Source organism: Bidens hawaiensis, unplaced genomic scaffold, assembly GCF_021521415.1.
Source record: "Bidens hawaiensis isolate Kalapana, Puna unplaced genomic scaffold, B.hawaiensis_p1.1 tig00013628_1, whole genome shotgun sequence".
In the NCBI taxonomy this organism is placed as follows: Eukaryota; Viridiplantae; Streptophyta; class Magnoliopsida; order Asterales; family Asteraceae; genus Bidens; species Bidens hawaiensis.
The window spans coordinates 97,686-114,143 of NW_027492157.1; the positions used below are offsets into that span (position 1 = coordinate 97,686).

The 16,458-nt window shown below is 34.8% G+C and overlaps 2 protein-coding genes across 3 annotated transcripts; both read left to right on the plus strand.

Moving 5' to 3' along the window:
• Positions 1 to 295: 295 nt before the first annotated feature.
• LOC143544552 (uncharacterized) lies at positions 296 to 14,256 on the plus strand. Of its 2 annotated transcripts, none has more exons than XM_077036634.1 (24): positions 296 to 489; positions 2,633 to 2,728; positions 2,802 to 2,901; positions 3,001 to 3,085; positions 3,182 to 3,231; positions 3,997 to 4,076; positions 4,249 to 4,308; positions 4,753 to 4,852; positions 4,931 to 5,008; positions 5,410 to 5,474; positions 5,556 to 5,624; positions 5,716 to 5,793; positions 5,874 to 5,969; positions 6,510 to 6,580; positions 6,669 to 6,746; positions 6,840 to 6,933; positions 7,025 to 7,120; positions 9,056 to 9,231; positions 9,314 to 9,428; positions 9,584 to 9,715; positions 9,798 to 9,905; positions 12,294 to 12,403; positions 12,574 to 12,675; positions 13,451 to 14,256. In XM_077036634.1, exons 1-24 carry the CDS (start codon positions 418 to 420, stop codon positions 13,839 to 13,841), a joined length of 2,502 nt encoding a protein of 833 aa, XP_076892749.1. In that variant the 5' UTR covers positions 296 to 417; the 3' UTR covers positions 13,842 to 14,256. The 2 variants fall into 2 exon arrangements, with proteins under 2 accessions (XP_076892749.1, XP_076892750.1); XM_077036635.1 differs by having other exon boundaries at positions 2,633 to 2,713.
• Positions 14,257 to 15,059: 803 nt separating this feature from the next.
• On the plus strand, positions 15,060 to 16,158 carry LOC143544542 (outer envelope pore protein 16-2, chloroplastic-like; the record flags this gene model as incomplete). The annotated part of the gene is made up of 5 exons (XM_077036626.1): positions 15,060 to 15,135; positions 15,226 to 15,257; positions 15,530 to 15,563; positions 15,657 to 15,724; positions 15,808 to 16,158. Coding segments are annotated over 5 exons (354 nt in total), but the record flags the coding sequence as incomplete, so codon positions are not given.
• Between the last annotated feature and the right edge of the window lie 300 nt (positions 16,159 to 16,458).

Sequence of the window (16,458 nt, forward strand, 5' to 3'; positions counted from 1 at the left end):
TAGGTTTTTTTTTACTAAATCATATAAACAAATAATTTTTTATTTTAATCTCATATAATAATAAGAATATAATAGTAAATGTTTACCTTTCTTTTCTTTACCTTCCAACACATAGAAAGTTAACTTTTATTTACATCTCATTAAACTAGAAACAGAAAATAATATGAATTATTTTTTCTCTTAATTCCTTTCTTTTTCTTTTCTCTCTAAATTAAAACTCGGTAACAGAGCGTGAGAGAGAGAGAGAGAGAAACAAAGCGAAGAGCAGAGAGAGAGAGAGCGAGTGAGTGATGGATTCATTCATCAATGGCGGTTAGGGCTTCATTCTTCATTCCTCTGTTTGATTGATTGATTCAAACTCCATTCTTGTATTTTATTGAATCTTCTTCAAAATACAACTCAAACCCTAATTCTGCGATGGGGGCGCCGGAGAAGACGAAGACGACTACTACTACTTCTAATAATAATAATAATAATAGTTCGATGCAGGTAAACTCCTTCCTACTTGTTTCTTTCTTTCATTGTTCATATTCTTTTTCCATTCCATGTCTCAGTTGCTTCATTGATTTGTTGTTAGTCACGGACTTCTTTTTTTTTTTTATCAGCCCTACCTCATGGAATTATTTAGAGTTAGGCTTATTTTCAGACCTTCATGCTTGCTTTTAGGATGTCACTTCCTCTATATGCTTGCTTTTAGGATGACTTTGGGCCTTGTCGTCTGCATTTTGTTCAACATCTAACTGGAAACAAATACAACACTTGATTTTTGTTTGCTCTATATATTTCTTGATTCCTATGTTAACATATCCAGGCTTAGATGATAAGGCTAGGGTTTCTTACCGCCAAGGTTGATGATTACACACATACGAGTGTTAACATGAATCAGATTTTAGGTAGACCGAGTATGGGATATGTGTTATCACCAATGTATGATGTGGAGTATTTGTTTTCTGGGATGAGTGGGCCATATGGTTTTTGCTATAACAGTGTAGGTGGTTCTTAGGTTAGTTTAGGGGATTCTATTTGTTATCAGCAACTCTTTATCACATATAGATGGAGAAGACTCCTATAGATGCGTAATCACTACCAATGGTGTGGTTCCTCTTTTGTGTGGGCTTGGAGGTGAGTAGGTACTACGTTTACAAATTACTGTGATGAGGTAGATGCTCAAGTAAAAAAGGTTGGTAAATGGTTTATTTCTATGGCAGGGGCATCACTTGTTCAATCCTCTTGATAATTAATATGCTTATATTGTTTACATGCATTTCTCATAGACATGTTTGGTAAGCTTCACAATTACCACACTCCATTTGATTCCTTATAGCAACATGAATTTAATTTTGAGAAATATTTGAAGCGTAGATAACGATAGACATCCATATTGTGTTGGTAACGCCACACATTTGTTATTTGCATGCAAGATGCTCTAACATGTATGTTCGTTCATTTTCTTAGAAGTCAAACCCTGGCTAAAAATCTTGAAATAGCTTTCCTTGCGATTTTAGACAATTCTTTATCTTATGCATAGTGCTTCATGCGTTCATGGTTATTCGTGGGCACATTATAAAGTTATATGTATAAATTATCAGTGTAATATATGATATGCATTTTAATCTCTTATTTATATTGCCCCCTGATTAATTTATTTATTTTTGGAGTGCTGCTACACGAGCTGGTACTATGAGCTAAGTGTGTTGTTTAGTGAATTCATGCATATACTACTTGTACCTAGGCAGCAATTAAGAGTTAGGCTCCCTTTAGTTGCACATAAAGCTTCTTTGGTTGGACGTAAGTGTGTTTTTGTATGTATTTATTTGAGTATTTTATTTTTTAATGTGTAAAAACTATATATAAATAATTTATTGGTACTTTCTTTTAATAGCAAAGACCTTACTTACACGTCTTTAGAAATAATAAAGTAGAAAATGCTGTCTAAAATCAACATATATGATCTTTTTAATACTAAACGCTTCATGTATGTGAAGTTCTTGTCTCACTCCTTGGTTCAATATCTAAGCGCTTTAGAGTGCCTCCTCACGCTTTTTAAAATCAAGGTTGCGAAAGTTATCAAGCTATATGCTGAATATTTTTATATTTACTATACTCTTTCTTTAGTATCGTCCGTGAGCTAAATTCATATGGTTTTACAAAGTCATTGATGAGCATGACTACACCCCTTTACAAAATTGTTTTTTAGGGGATTAGTGCTGTCACCTATTTATAAATATGGAAATATCATCATTGCCTATTTAGTTATAGAATACTATTGCTGTCTATTTTACTACTTAACACTAAGAGAAACATAGTTATCATTGTCTATCTAGTTATAGAATAATATTGTTGTCTATTCTACTAGTTAACACTAAGAGAAACACAGTTTTGAAGGTGGGAGGTCAAAAGTCTTTTGCTCCAATCAATCACTGTTGATTTGGATGGCTTATTTTACTAATAAACACCAAGAGAAACATGTTAATCTGTGATGGTTTTTGGTGGTTTTTATTTACGTCAACTGGTTTTCAGTTGAAGAGTTATTTTTGCCTAAACTGTTGTTTAAAATCCCTCTTCTTTGTGTTCTTTGTTAATCTCTCAATGACCGAACAGTGTTTTTTCTGTAACCTTTTTTTATATATAGCGTGTCAAGGTGTACCGACTCAATGATGACGGAAAATGGGATGATCAAGGGACTGGGCATGTCACCTTTGACTATATAGAGGTTCGCCATAATTCGGTACTAAAAAAAGTGAAATTAACTTTCCGTAAGTTTTTAAAAATTACACACCTACAACTAATATTTGCTCCAGAGATCTGAAGATTTGGGATTGTTTGTCATTGATGAAGAAGACAATGAAACATTACTTGTGCATCGCATTTGCTCAGAAGATATATACAGAAAGCAAGAAGGTACTTGTGAACACACTCTTGTCCTAATGATTTGCATGGGCTTATTTGGTTAAAGTTGTGGTTGTTTTTTTCATTGTGTGTCTTGTTTTACTATTCCAGATACAATAATCTCATGGAGGGATTCAGAGTATTCAAGTGAACTAGCACTTAGCTTTCAAGAGACTACAGGGTGCTCATACATATGGTAAACAGTAAATAAAAATCTTCTTATCAGTGGTTCTTTATCAATGTAATATTATTTGACTCTGTTATTTGCATTGATGTTATTTAAATGACTCAGGGATAATATATGCAATGTGCAGCGGAATTTGCATTTTAATACTCTCAGCAGTAAGTGCTTGTGACTTATACACTTGTATCTTATTGGCAAATTAGGCGGGATGTGCTTTCTGTTATGGCACCCTGATGTCCAATTTCAGAATGTTGAAACATACTTTTTTTCATTTAGTAATGATCTTTTGCCTTGTGTCTGATAGAGGTTGTGAACGGGGATACACACACACACACATACTATTAATAATTTATAATGTGTAAAACAAGAAAGAAGTTGGATAAAAAGGAAACACGCCAAATAAGTTGAAATTGGCCTACAGTATCTTTAGTTCTCAAATCTACTAAATATTAAAAAATATTTGAACATTGTTTTCGTAATATAGTTAATGTACCGAGGAACTCTAGCTGTGGTTTAATTTTTAATTTAAAAAATTTGGCCCTTGTATTGGGTTATATATGTTTTGTGAGAGGGCTTCAACTACTTCCTATATAATCTGATTAATTCCTAGTGAAAGATGGGTGAGTTTATGTTGACCTGCTTTCTAGCATATCTACTATAGTGTCTCTTTGGTAGTCTAACTTATTCTTGACTGGATTGATCATTAGATCTGATGCCACTCAAAATATGTTCTGTATGTCAGCATATGCATTAAGTTTTTGAAAAAATTATATACCTCTCAAAACAGTTTTTATGTAGGATAGAATGGCATTGATAGAATCAGGCTCACAGAACTTTGTAAATTGATTTGTATAGAGTCGGATAACATTTTTTACCCTTTGTGATGACATGTAAGTTGATATTTTATTATATTACTTGTTCAGATGAAACATACCATGGTGCCAACAGTGAGTTGAGGGAGCTGCCTGAGGTAGAGCTGTCATCGCTTCCTTCAATACTTAAGGTTTGGTCCATAAATCTATTTTTTATGTCTTGGTTTTTGATATTCACATATATTGTTTTGATACCCTCTTTGGAAGCTTGAATCTTTCTGACACCTGATTATTGTGATATGGTTACCCTTTTAATTTGTATTCACTGTCTTAACTCTTGTATACGGTCAATTTATCATGTAGGTGGTGGTTGAAAGTAGCATTACGGATCAGTTATGCGTGACAGAACTCATACTACATGATGTATGCTATTCCCAATCTCTTTTTTTTACTCTGTAGATTTAGAGAGGTGCATGTCTGTTAATTAACTTTAAAGGTACAAAATTGGGAGGTTGGGTAATGGAGGTTTGGGTAGAAACCGGTGATTATGGGTTGGACACACTCGGTTTTTTTGTCCAGGGATGTTTTAAATAACTAGTTTGTCATTTAAATAGTTGCATCGTATAATATTAATCTATTTTCTTATAAACAAAACTAATTAGGAGGTTGTATCTAATAAAAATACAGTTTTTATTTTTTATTTTTTTAATTCAAGGAAAGAAGAGAGAAGTGTGATACAATATTGCCTCTCAGTCTTCTACATGTTAATTGCTCAGCCTTAGTTTTGTTAAATTTAGTGTTCATACTTTGTAAATTTGTAACATATGTGCATGGAAGAGTAACTTCTCAAATCTATAACTTACGCAGCAAAAGTTTTTTCGGAAGTTGATGGATTTGTTCAGCGTGTGTGAAGATTTGGAGAACTATGACGGCCTTCACATAATCTACAAAATTGTCAGAGGGATCAGTTAAAGCCGAAACTCATGCTCTATCATCAATAGTTTTTTTTTCGCAGGGGTGTTAATTTTATACATTTTTCTTGCAGTTCTACTCAATAGTCCACCAATCTTTGAGAAAATTTTTTCTGATGAATTAATCATGGATATCGTTGGATGTCTTGAATGTAAGTTGTAATTTGCTGTTCTGTTTGCGTGGCTTTATGGTTCTTGTTAGGATACCTCGCTTTTCTTTTTGTGAGGTCTTTTTAATCATTAATGCTTGTCGGGAGTAATTGTTACCGCGTATTTCACTTATAAGTAGTGAAATATTAAGAGCATCATGTCTAAAATGCTAGTTTATGTCTATGTTATGTACATAGAGAATCATTTACGTCTTATAGTTTCTTATCCGCATATTATGAATACCTTTTCTTTACTTAAAATATTTTGGCGAGAAACCTTCTGTAAAGGAACACTCGCTCCATGTCCTCATGTTTGCAATTGCGTTATATCTTTTGGTTACTTGGTTACAGTGGATTATTGCTCTAGATAATGGTTCATGGTTGTTGCTCTATGTTCTTGTCAGATGACCCTGATTCACCTCACGTACATCATCGCAACTACCTTAAAGAACATGTTGTATTTAAGGAGGTAGTTATTTCTACTAATGAGAAATGGAACATGTTTCAGTTCAAAGTATGTTAATATTTATGTTCTATATCATTCATGTAGGCTATACCAATCAATGACCCCTTAGCTTTGTCGAAGATACATCAAACATACAGAATCAGTTACCTCAAGGTAAAACCTTGAATGCTATAACATACAGCAACAGCGTATAATATTTCATTTAATCTTGAGTTCGATTTTTAACGTATGCTACTTTTCTTAGGATGTTGTTTTGCCCAGGGTGTTGGATGAGGCCACAGTTGCCAGCTTGAATTCAATAATTCACTCTAACAATGGAATGGTGAGGTTAATTTATTTCAGTTGTAAATTCATGACTCTTTATTGTTTTCTTTATTCTGTTTATCTGTTATCATTTTGCAGGTTGTCACTATGTTGAAAGATGATAACACCTTTATCAAGGAGTTGTTTACAAGGTTAAAATCACCTTCCGTGGGGCCTGAATCAAAAATGAATTTGGTAAACATGGGTTCTTGATACTTTATATGTTTGAATTTGTTAAAAAAACTGCAAGTGTATTTTTTATGGCTATTGTAGGTGACAGTTTTGATCCATTTTACTTATGAATCGGTTGATTCTGGTTAAGTTTGATCTGTAATGGGTCAATTAGGTAACATATAGCTAAAAAGGAACGAGTTAAATTTTTCTTGAGGTGTACTTTTAAAGCAAAAGGCCTCCTAAGTTGTATTAAAAAGGTTAAACTGTTATCGTTTTAATATAGAATAACAATAAATTAATCATTTATGACGCACTTAACTATTTGTAGAAATTAGGACAAAAAGCGTTTCAGGTCGGGTTGATAACACAAGTCATTATGACATGTAGAAACCAGAAAAATGCTATTGTTTTGACTGGTGAATATTTGGTAAAATATATACTTGCCTCATTTTTATCCTTCAAACTAGTTTGACAATTTATATATGACTAGAAAGTGTAGTACATACGTGATTTTTGGAAAGCAGATCAGTGAGTTACCATCTAAGTATATTTGTATAATAGGTATGTTTCTTGCAAGAATTTTGTAATCTAAGCAAGAGCTTGCAAATGGTCCAGCAACTCCGACTTTTTAGGTATATTTCTTGAAATTGTTTGAACATTAACTTCACGTACACGTTCCAACTTGGTAACAAAGATCTGCCCGTTGACATTTCATTTTAGGGATCTCGTGACTGAAGGCGTATTTGATGTCATTGCTGATATTTTAAGGAGTGAAGATAAGAAACTTATTCTGACTGGGTAAACACTTTGTATCTATCTCTTTGCCTAGTGTGTTTAATTTAAATTGGCTTGTAAAGGAGTACTAATTGTAGGAAAGTCTTATGGATGCAGGACAGACATTCTCATGCTTTTTGTGAGCCAGGATCCAACCTTGTTACGTTCGTATGTTAGCAGACAGGAAGGTGCCTCATTGATTGGGCTTTTGGTATGTGAATAATTTGTTGTTTTAATAGTTTTGATCATTGTTGTAGAGTAAATGATTTTGTTTAATGAGCCTACAAATTGTTGTGTTACAGGTGAAAGGTATGCTTAAAGATTTTGGGAATGACATGCATTGTCAATTTCTTGAGATAATTCGAAGTCTTTTGGATTCCTATTCTCCTGCAGGACAGGTTAGGTTACCTGCCAAGTTTATTTAAGTAATAGTTTTGTTATCAGTAAGCTAAGTATCTGCTGACATGACAAACTGGGATGTTAGTATTTTTTATGTTACACAAGCAAAATCTTTATTGTTTCCATTTGGAGGGTTCTATATAGTATGCCTTGACTATAGCTGAAAATACAATTAGAAGTCAAATTTGTCGAAAATCTGTTTTTCTTGATGTTGGTTTTCGCATCTTCTGATCGTTTAGGGTAACTGCTTCTTTATATGATACTGATCTGTATGTCACAATACTCATTTTAAAAACTCTGGTTTTCCACAACTGACAACACAGTGAATCGGAGCCGAATATTTACTTATTAGCTTGATTTGAAGGAAAACCAAATTCTCCTCTGCCTAAGAGCCTATATAGGCTACTGGCAAAACATAGAACCGATAACCCTAATCCAATAATTAGGAAGCAAACTAATCTTTGACCAATTCTTTCACTGGTATCTATACAGAACAAGTAAATATCATAGCTGAAACATCAGCATGTGTCGGGAACTTGACAACTGTAATATGCGTCACTTTTAGTTTGAATTCTACACTTACCCGCATGATAGGTACCAAGTAAATCAGATTCGACTTGTTCTTAATCTTATAGATAAAATAAGAATATTGTATATTGATCGTGTTCATAATAGGTTTACATAGGTCTTTATATGTAGAGTTAGATGTTACAAAGATACCGTAAGATGTTACAGGTAAATACCCCAGACTATTATAATGGTATACAACACATAACTAGTCTAATACTTATCAAACTTGGTTTCTGGGGAGTTTTGGTGAGAACATAGGCAACCTGGAAATGGAACATTGGTCGGGACGCTGGTTCTTGGCGAATTCGATAGCCACATTTTTATCATTTGTTCACTACTCATCATCTTTAACTCCTTAGTTATTCCACTTAGTCGTATTTTCTCACAAATTACGTGATACAGTTGTGCCGTACGTTAAGTGACTAAAACGATTTGAAATCTAAGACTTAACTTAGGATGCTAACCTATTTATGAGATATGCTGCAGCCATAAGTGTTTGGGCACCCAATAAGCTAGAAGGGATCGGGTTTCCTGTATGAGGTGTTTTTATCTTTTATTTTTTCCCTTTTCTTTCAGCTATCCAGTTTTGTTATGGAGTATCAACACACAAGTTATATGAACAAACTTTGCCAGTTAAGGAATTTTTGTGCTCAAACTGAGTATTCTTTGGCATTATTTAGTGTAGCGCACACATTTTGGCCATTAACTGATCTCGAACCATTTGATGTGTTCATTGGATGAGATGTCATGACATTAGTTTTTTCTTGCATTAGAAACAACAAAGAAACTATAGTATGGTGGTCGATGAATGTGACAAACCACCTTTAGCCTGGGATATTCCAACTCTATTATGTACCCCCCATGCATGGCGATGTATTAAATGGATGTTACACTTTTGCGTAGAAGCGGTGAATAGAGGTGACAGATATCTTTGGGTATTTGACAACTTTCTCAATAAAAAAGAGCTTGGTTTTTTGTTAAATAATGGAGGGAACAATTGTGTGAAGTACATTAAATTAGGATGATCTTTCAGAAAGTTCCAGCAGACAGTTAGGGCAGATATTAAATTATTGTGTTTGATTAAATTTAGTGAGTAGTGAAATCATATTCTTCACGGATGCTTATTTCTTGAAGTGCTTTAAGGCGATTGTCTGAAAACCAAGTCTGTATGTCAAGGGGATTTTTCGACTGTTAGAAAAAAAGGCTGAATAAATTTTGAAGTGCACATATACTTTTTTTCTGTTTACTGTTTTAAGCTTGTTACTTTCAGTTCCAGTTTTAAATTGAAATTTAGTTATTTATAGAACTTTGCATAATGCTTTTGCATTCAATCGTCTTTCTAATTTATCACAGTTTTGTTACAGAGAGACGCTATTGTTGATATATTCTACGAGAGGCACTTGGATGAACTGCTTGATGTCATAACATCATCATGCTCCAACAAGAATGTTGGAAATAAAAAAAGCGCAAAGCCAGAAATACTTCTGAACATATATGACCTTTTATGCTTTTGTGTTCTTCAACATCCTTACAAAATAAAGTAACCACTTAACCTTCTGCTTTATTTCACATTCAGCTCAAAATATTAAGATTGGTTAATTCATTTCTTTTCTTGTTTGCAGGTCATTATTTTTGGTTAATGGTGTGATAGACAAAATTTTAAGTCTGACTTGTAGAGGGGAGAAATACCTTGTAGTTGCAGCTATTCGTTTCATTCGAACTCTAGTTTCACTTAAAGTAAGTAATTGAATTCATTATAATTATCATTCATTGCCATCATTGTAGTTGGAAACTTCACTTGTATTTCAATCGATTGTGTACTATAAATTAATGATATTTGCTGACTTTTAGCTTGATATGTCGTTTAACACAGTATTGGATTCTTTTTGCAGGATGAGCTGCTGATGAATCATATTGCAAAGAACAATCTATTTAAACCGATTGTAGATGTTTTTTTTGGTAATGGAAGTCGATATAATTTATTAAACTCCGCAGTTTTGGAACTTTTTGAGTATATTCGTAAGGTATGTGCTTATTTTGTGATGGCTTATAATATAAGCATGCTTTTAGTATTATTGTTTTGATGAGGTGGCGGGCTCTATACAGGAGAATCTGAAGATACTAGTCAAGTATTTAGTTGAAACATTTTGGGAGCAGCTGGTCAAATTTGACAATTTACCCTCCCTTCAGTCACTTAAAGTTAAATATGAGCAGGTATACTTTTATGTGAAATGTGAATCGTACGGATACATTTTGAATTTGGAAATATTTTATGATTTCATCTATTATTGTTTCATTGTTGTGAATTTTTCTATGAATGATAAAATTAAGTGTAGAACAAATATAAAACTTGGTTATTGTTTAGTAAAATATTTTTTTCAAGATTAACGTGGATTAGTCAATTGTGATGAAATGAAGTCACTAAATAATAACCAAGTTTCATAATAGTTCCATTTAGGTCATTCAATCTAAACAATATTACCAATTTCACAACAACGGGACAATGTTAAGCTACCTAAAAAAAACAAATATGAAATTTGGTTATTGTTTTGTAGTATTCTTTTTCAAGTTTAACATTAAGTAGTAGGTATTTTGATGAAAGAAGTCACTAAACAATAACCAAGTTTCATAACTGATAGGGTTTGATATGTTCAGGTAGTGATTTATTGAGTTTAGAGAATAGAATAAGGGAAACAAGAGACCGAACGGTTGTATTACGAAAACGTAAAAAGAAAAGTTACAATAGATTTCCGGGCCTACCCCTATCTCACCGCATGAGCATGAGCCACAACAATGCCATCTTAAACATAAACATACTCTCCATCTCCCTATTAGCTATTAGTACCTATTTATAGAAATATAAGTTGCACTTGACCCCCTCCCAAATAGACAAACGACATTTAAACTAGGACTATATCATGATTCCTATCATTACTCCGCCCTTCAAAACAGTCTTGCCCTCAAGACTGGGAACGGACAATTGACTCGACAACCAAGCGGAGGCTTCCCTGAGAGCATTTTCAGGTGGTCGACTCTGCCCGTGCCCCACCCACAAATGATACGAACCAACCATAAACTCAATAACATAATTTGCAGTCTGGTACGACCAATTAATACCCGCTAGTTCTGTAGTAACGAAAGTTCCAATGGAGGTAAACGTGCCAAAAGACAGAACCCGATCAACATGAATGATCTGAAGCTGTGAATTTTCCTTGGACCTTGATTAAGAACCCAAAAAAATACCTATCGAAATCTCCTTGTTGAACGAACCCAACATATATGAATGTAGAGGGATTGTGAAGAGTGGCATTTTGACAAAAGATCAAAGGTACTGTACCTCCTTTCCAACCAAGGTGTCTATCGCCCATTTTGAACGTAGACACCATCGTGACAATCGAAAGCTGTCTTTCCAGCGGTGGAGGTTGCTGAAATAGAAATATAGGGATTAAGAGATCATCGGAACCACCGAGTCGACCCGCAAATTGGGTGGGCACGCCCTCAAGTGAATTTAAATTCAATTGCAACCCCGAATCAATAGAGGGAAACGCAATTGGAGTAACTGGGATCAGAACGGCATCCCTAGATCCGGTCTTCCCCTCCGGTATTGATTTACCAGCCATATTGAAGCCCAATTTGGCTAACGGGCCTAAATCTGGAGAGTCCTGGCCCACAATAACATCCTGCTCTTTGCTGGGCCCAAAGCCCACTGAAGATCATCTGATATGACCCAATTAGCACCTATCATCCCCAATTTGGCCTGGTCAGTTGATTGATTGTCAGATCTGGGTAGATTATCACCAACACCAAACAAATTGGCTTTAGAACGAGAGATTATTGCCTCCAATTGAGTGAGTAGAGATGGCGAATTAAGAAGAGAACCAGAGGAACGATCCACCGTTAGGTCAATTTTCGGATCTGAAGATGGATCTGGAAGAAGTGATGGAGACGAGCTATCGTCGATTCTCTTCTCCTGTTGCTTCATCCAGTCGATAAACACCTTTCGAAACTCCACGGATTCAGCCCGATCCTCCTCCAATAACTTCAAGGCGGATTTGATTTCAGTGACATCAGTTTGTAATTGCTTGATCTGAAACTCATGGGTATCCAATCGATAATTCTGAGTTAGGGTTTCCATGATTGAACAGAATAAATCGGCAGGTCACAGGCAGGTCGGACCAATGATAGGGTTTGATATGTTCAGGTAGTGATTTATTGAGTTTAGAGAATAGAATAAGGGAAACAAGAGACCGAACGGTTGTATTACGAAAACGTAAAAAGAAAAGTTACAATATATTTCCCGGGCCTAGCCCTATCTCACCGCATAAGCAGGAGCCATGGCAATGCCATCTTAAACATAAACATACTCTCCATCTCCCTATTAGCTATTAATACCTATTTATAGAAATATAAGTTGCACTTGACCCCCTCTCAAAATAGACAAACGGCATTTACACTAGGACTATAGCATGATTACTATCAATAACTATTCCATTTAGGCCATTTAATTTAAACAATTTTGAAATCTGAGTTATTAGAAAGTTAATTACTATTGTATGATTTTATCTTTCTAAATCTGGGTGTATAACAATTGTGTCTTAACAGGCAATGGATCAGGCAACCAGCCAAGCTGGCCCGTATGCTTTGAATGCCAGGAGACGTGTAGATGAGCGGGCTCTCGACAAGGAAGAAGAGGATTACTTCAATGAGGACAGGTATTAGTGTCTTTACTCCTGAAATAAATGCAAAATTTGTGCCTAATTCCATCAAAGTTTCGACCATGTATCACATACTTGAAGCATCTCTCGATAATCATCCCTAAAAAATAACTGCTCCAATTATTATGTATTTAGTTTTTGACTACAAATTATGTCCATCCTAACAGTGATGAAGAAGATTCTGCGTCTGCGTCAATGCCTCGTACAACAAGGGTGCGCTCACAACCCAGTTTATCCAATGGAGCAGCTGCAAATACTTCATCAATAAGGTAACTTCTACAATCTTATGTTATATTTTAATACACTGTTAAATACTCAAATATAACTCGATTTTAATGTTCTTATTTCTTTGCCTTCATTTGAAATAAAGTTGACAACACGGTATATGTATTTTCTGTGATAAAACTTTTAGAGATCTTTATTGGTTTTTACAGTTTTTTTAATGCTCCATTACATATAGAAGTTGACACTAGAGGGAAGTGGAATAAATTTTATAGACATCATGAAAACCATCTGTTTTTAAAAGATTTAATGCTAAAAGTTCTTATTTACCAGTCGTCTTGATATTTACTGGTTTTCAATCCTCCAGATGTCTTTTGTAATTGTATGTTTTCATTAACAGGGAATTTGATGGTTGACTAGTTATCAAACTTCGGCCTGGTCATAGTTTTTGTATAGGTTAAAATATGGGATGGTGTGTTGGGCAATGGGTGAAGCCCCAAACGGAGCATGAGTTGGTTGACTCAAAACACTTTTCGCCGAGCAATTTATGTTTTGTATATAATTAGCGTGCCAAATATTATTAAAAAATATTCTTTTAGTAATAATCTATTCTTTGAATAAACATACTTTAGACAATTAAGTGTGTTTGTTTATTAAATTTTTTAAGCTAACTTTTCTTGTTTTACTTATTTGACCCTTTGGAAATAAAACATAACCCATATCAAACTCAAAATGGGTTTTTTTTCTTATAACATACTAAAAATGTTTAATGAAGTTTTGGAAGATTCTGACTTAAACGCTCTATTGTTCAATGTTTACCAGTCCTCGGCCAGGTGGGCTTGTTGACTATGAAGATGATGAGGACGATGAAGACTACAAACCGCCACCCAGGAACAAGTCTGAAGACGATGATGAAGCGGGTCTAGAATTAAGATTGAAACGAAAACTATCGTCCTCCAAACAAGAACCTGATTCGGTTAAAAAACAAAGACAGTCGGGCAAAACAGCCAAATCAAAAGAAAGCGTGTTTGCAACCTTGTGCTCTACTTTAAGTCAAGCCGTCAAGAAAACCGCAATCGCCACCAACACTCAAGACACCAAAGCGGGACCCACCGACGACAAAACTAACCAAGATGCTCCTCCAAATGAGGATAAAGAAGCAGATAAAGGCGGTCCAGCGGTTGCTACTGAAACATCTTTAAACGGTTCGTGAGCTCAAACCCGCGGGTCACTCGGGTATTTTTGTCGGCCTGTTTTGTTTACTGTGAAAAGAGAACCGGGTGGCAGTTAAAATGAAAGATTTGTTAGCAATATTCCCAGTAGTGGTGGGAGAGTATACTGGCGATGGTGGTTGGTGGTGGCGGTGCTACCATACTTTTCGGTCAGGCAATAAGAGTATTGATGGTTTTGTTTTTAATTTATTGTACAAGCAACAGCATACTTCAGTTTTCCTTAGCTTTTTGTCTACTTATGATCATTGAAGTGGCTTAGTTTTAGCAATGTGAACTGTTGTTATATATGTTATCGGTTGCACTCGGGTCATATACCCGACACGACCAATTACAATTTGCAAATTTTCCTATGAAACATTTGGCAGTGAGGATAATGTTAATGTGGGTTTTATTTGTGTTGTACATTACTGTTGTCTTTTAGTATCTTTACTTATATAATGGTACATATAGTAAGTATTCATATAATATGTTCACATGTCAAAATCGGTTACAAGCGAGTACTGCTTTTACATATCAAAACCGGTTATACTTTATAAATGTGATTTTGAATAACGCAAGTTTACCACAAGGTATACCTATTTAACTTCATAGAACGTTGAATAGTCGATCAATGAATATGTTTAATTAATAAGTTAAAACGTGTTTAACCTACTTTGTATAACCCATCGGCTTGAGTAACAAGTTTACAACTTAATTACTTGCTACATGTCAATGAGCCAACTTGTTTGATTTGTTTAGATGAATAGGTTACACAACTTTAAGTGTGCATGGTTTACTTTAGGGTTAATGTTTTTACTTTGAACAAATATGTGGGATGTGGTTGGTTGAACAATTCGCTTGGCCAACCTGAAATATGTCTATTCAACAGTTTCATACGATTTATACACAGATTTCTTAAGTAATATGCATTTAGTTGAAAACCTCACTTCTGAAGTGAGACACATAGACGAGAGAGAGTGAGTGAGTGAGTGAGTGAGTGTTGAAAAGAAAAGAAAAGAAAAGAAGATGGGACACAATTTGGAAACCCGATCATTTGGTGAGGAGCTACAATCATAATCATAATCATAATATATATATATATTACTTTGATTTAGGCCATCCTCTTCTTAACCGGAACCTTCGTTACCGACTATCTCTCTTACTGATTGATTGATTATTAATTATGATGCAGATTGGAATGTTTGTTTGTTTGTTTGTGATTATCAGATGCAAGTGGAGACAGGACCAGCTTGGCTAGTCCAAAGAAGCACGTTAATCCTTTCCGCCATCTTCGGGGTATGTAGTATGTACATATGCATTCCTATTGTTTCTATCAGACTTTAATCCTAATATAATTAATATATGGTACGTTGTTGATTTTTGCAGGGGAATTTGGCAGTAACTCTATTGAAGGCTTGGTATGCTTCATTACTTACCACTAGTAGCTTAATCATGCAACTAGTCCTCTCTCTATATATACATTCTTTCAAACCTTGGTTCTGGTGTTATGTTAGTTACTACTTCTTCTTCTTCAGGATTCTTGTATTCTTGAGTTAACGGGTCAAAGTAGGTCACATGTGCTACTTAAAAGGCAGCTGTAGCTGTTTCTTATAATCCAAATAGCTGTGTAATGTAAGTTATTATTATTATTATTATTATTTTGTTTACCGTTTCTCTTGATGTTTTTCAGGTGAAGGTCACAGGGAAAGAATCCATACAGTGGGGTAACAAAATGCTCTTAATTAATACTCTCCCGTTAATAATATTTAAAGCCGGACCAGACCAACCACTTTATATCTTATTTCTTGTGTTTTCAGGTTTGGCTGCTGGGACGTATTCTGGTATTACATACGGTCTAAAAGAAGCTCGAGGAGTTCATGACTGGGTTAGTTTTCCGTCTTAATTTGCTTATTTTCTACTTGCACTAGGGGTTGGAAAATGAAATCTTTGTCGTTGTGGGATATGCAGAAAACCAGTGCGGTGGCAGGAGCAATGACGGGTGCGCCTTTGGCATTGACATCCAGCGATTCTTCTCGTGATCAGATTGTGCAGTTTGCCATCACGGGCGCAGCCATGTCTGTGGCTGCAAATCTTCTCACCGGGATATTCTAGGCGTTTCTCTTTTGATTTGTGTTGTATGTTGATGCACTTTTATGTTATATGATTTAAGATGGTTTCTTGTTTAATGGGTGGGTGCTTTGTGTGCTTGGATACTTTCTTTTAGTATTAGTGGGGTGTTAAAATCAGTCGTGTTTTAAACGCGGATCGGTTTTGTTGGTTTGAAGTATACACACCTTTTAGAAAGCAATGATTAGATACATCTTCTATGTATTCCAATGGCAAAAACCATTTTCCTAAGTAATACATACTCATGTATATGTACTTGAAATAAAATAGAACGTAGATATGCATGTTTTGCAAAAAGTTTGGCTTATTTACCTACAAATGGTGCTACTGCGTAATCCAATCTAATAAAACAAGTTTGAATCGAATTGAAATGTGGTTGCTTATGTTTGTCCGTTAAGTTTTTATCGGACAAATGAACAGTTTATAAAGACCTAACAACAAAATTCATTCGTTTATTGTGAAAATGTACTTGTCTTACTAACACAAACGAAC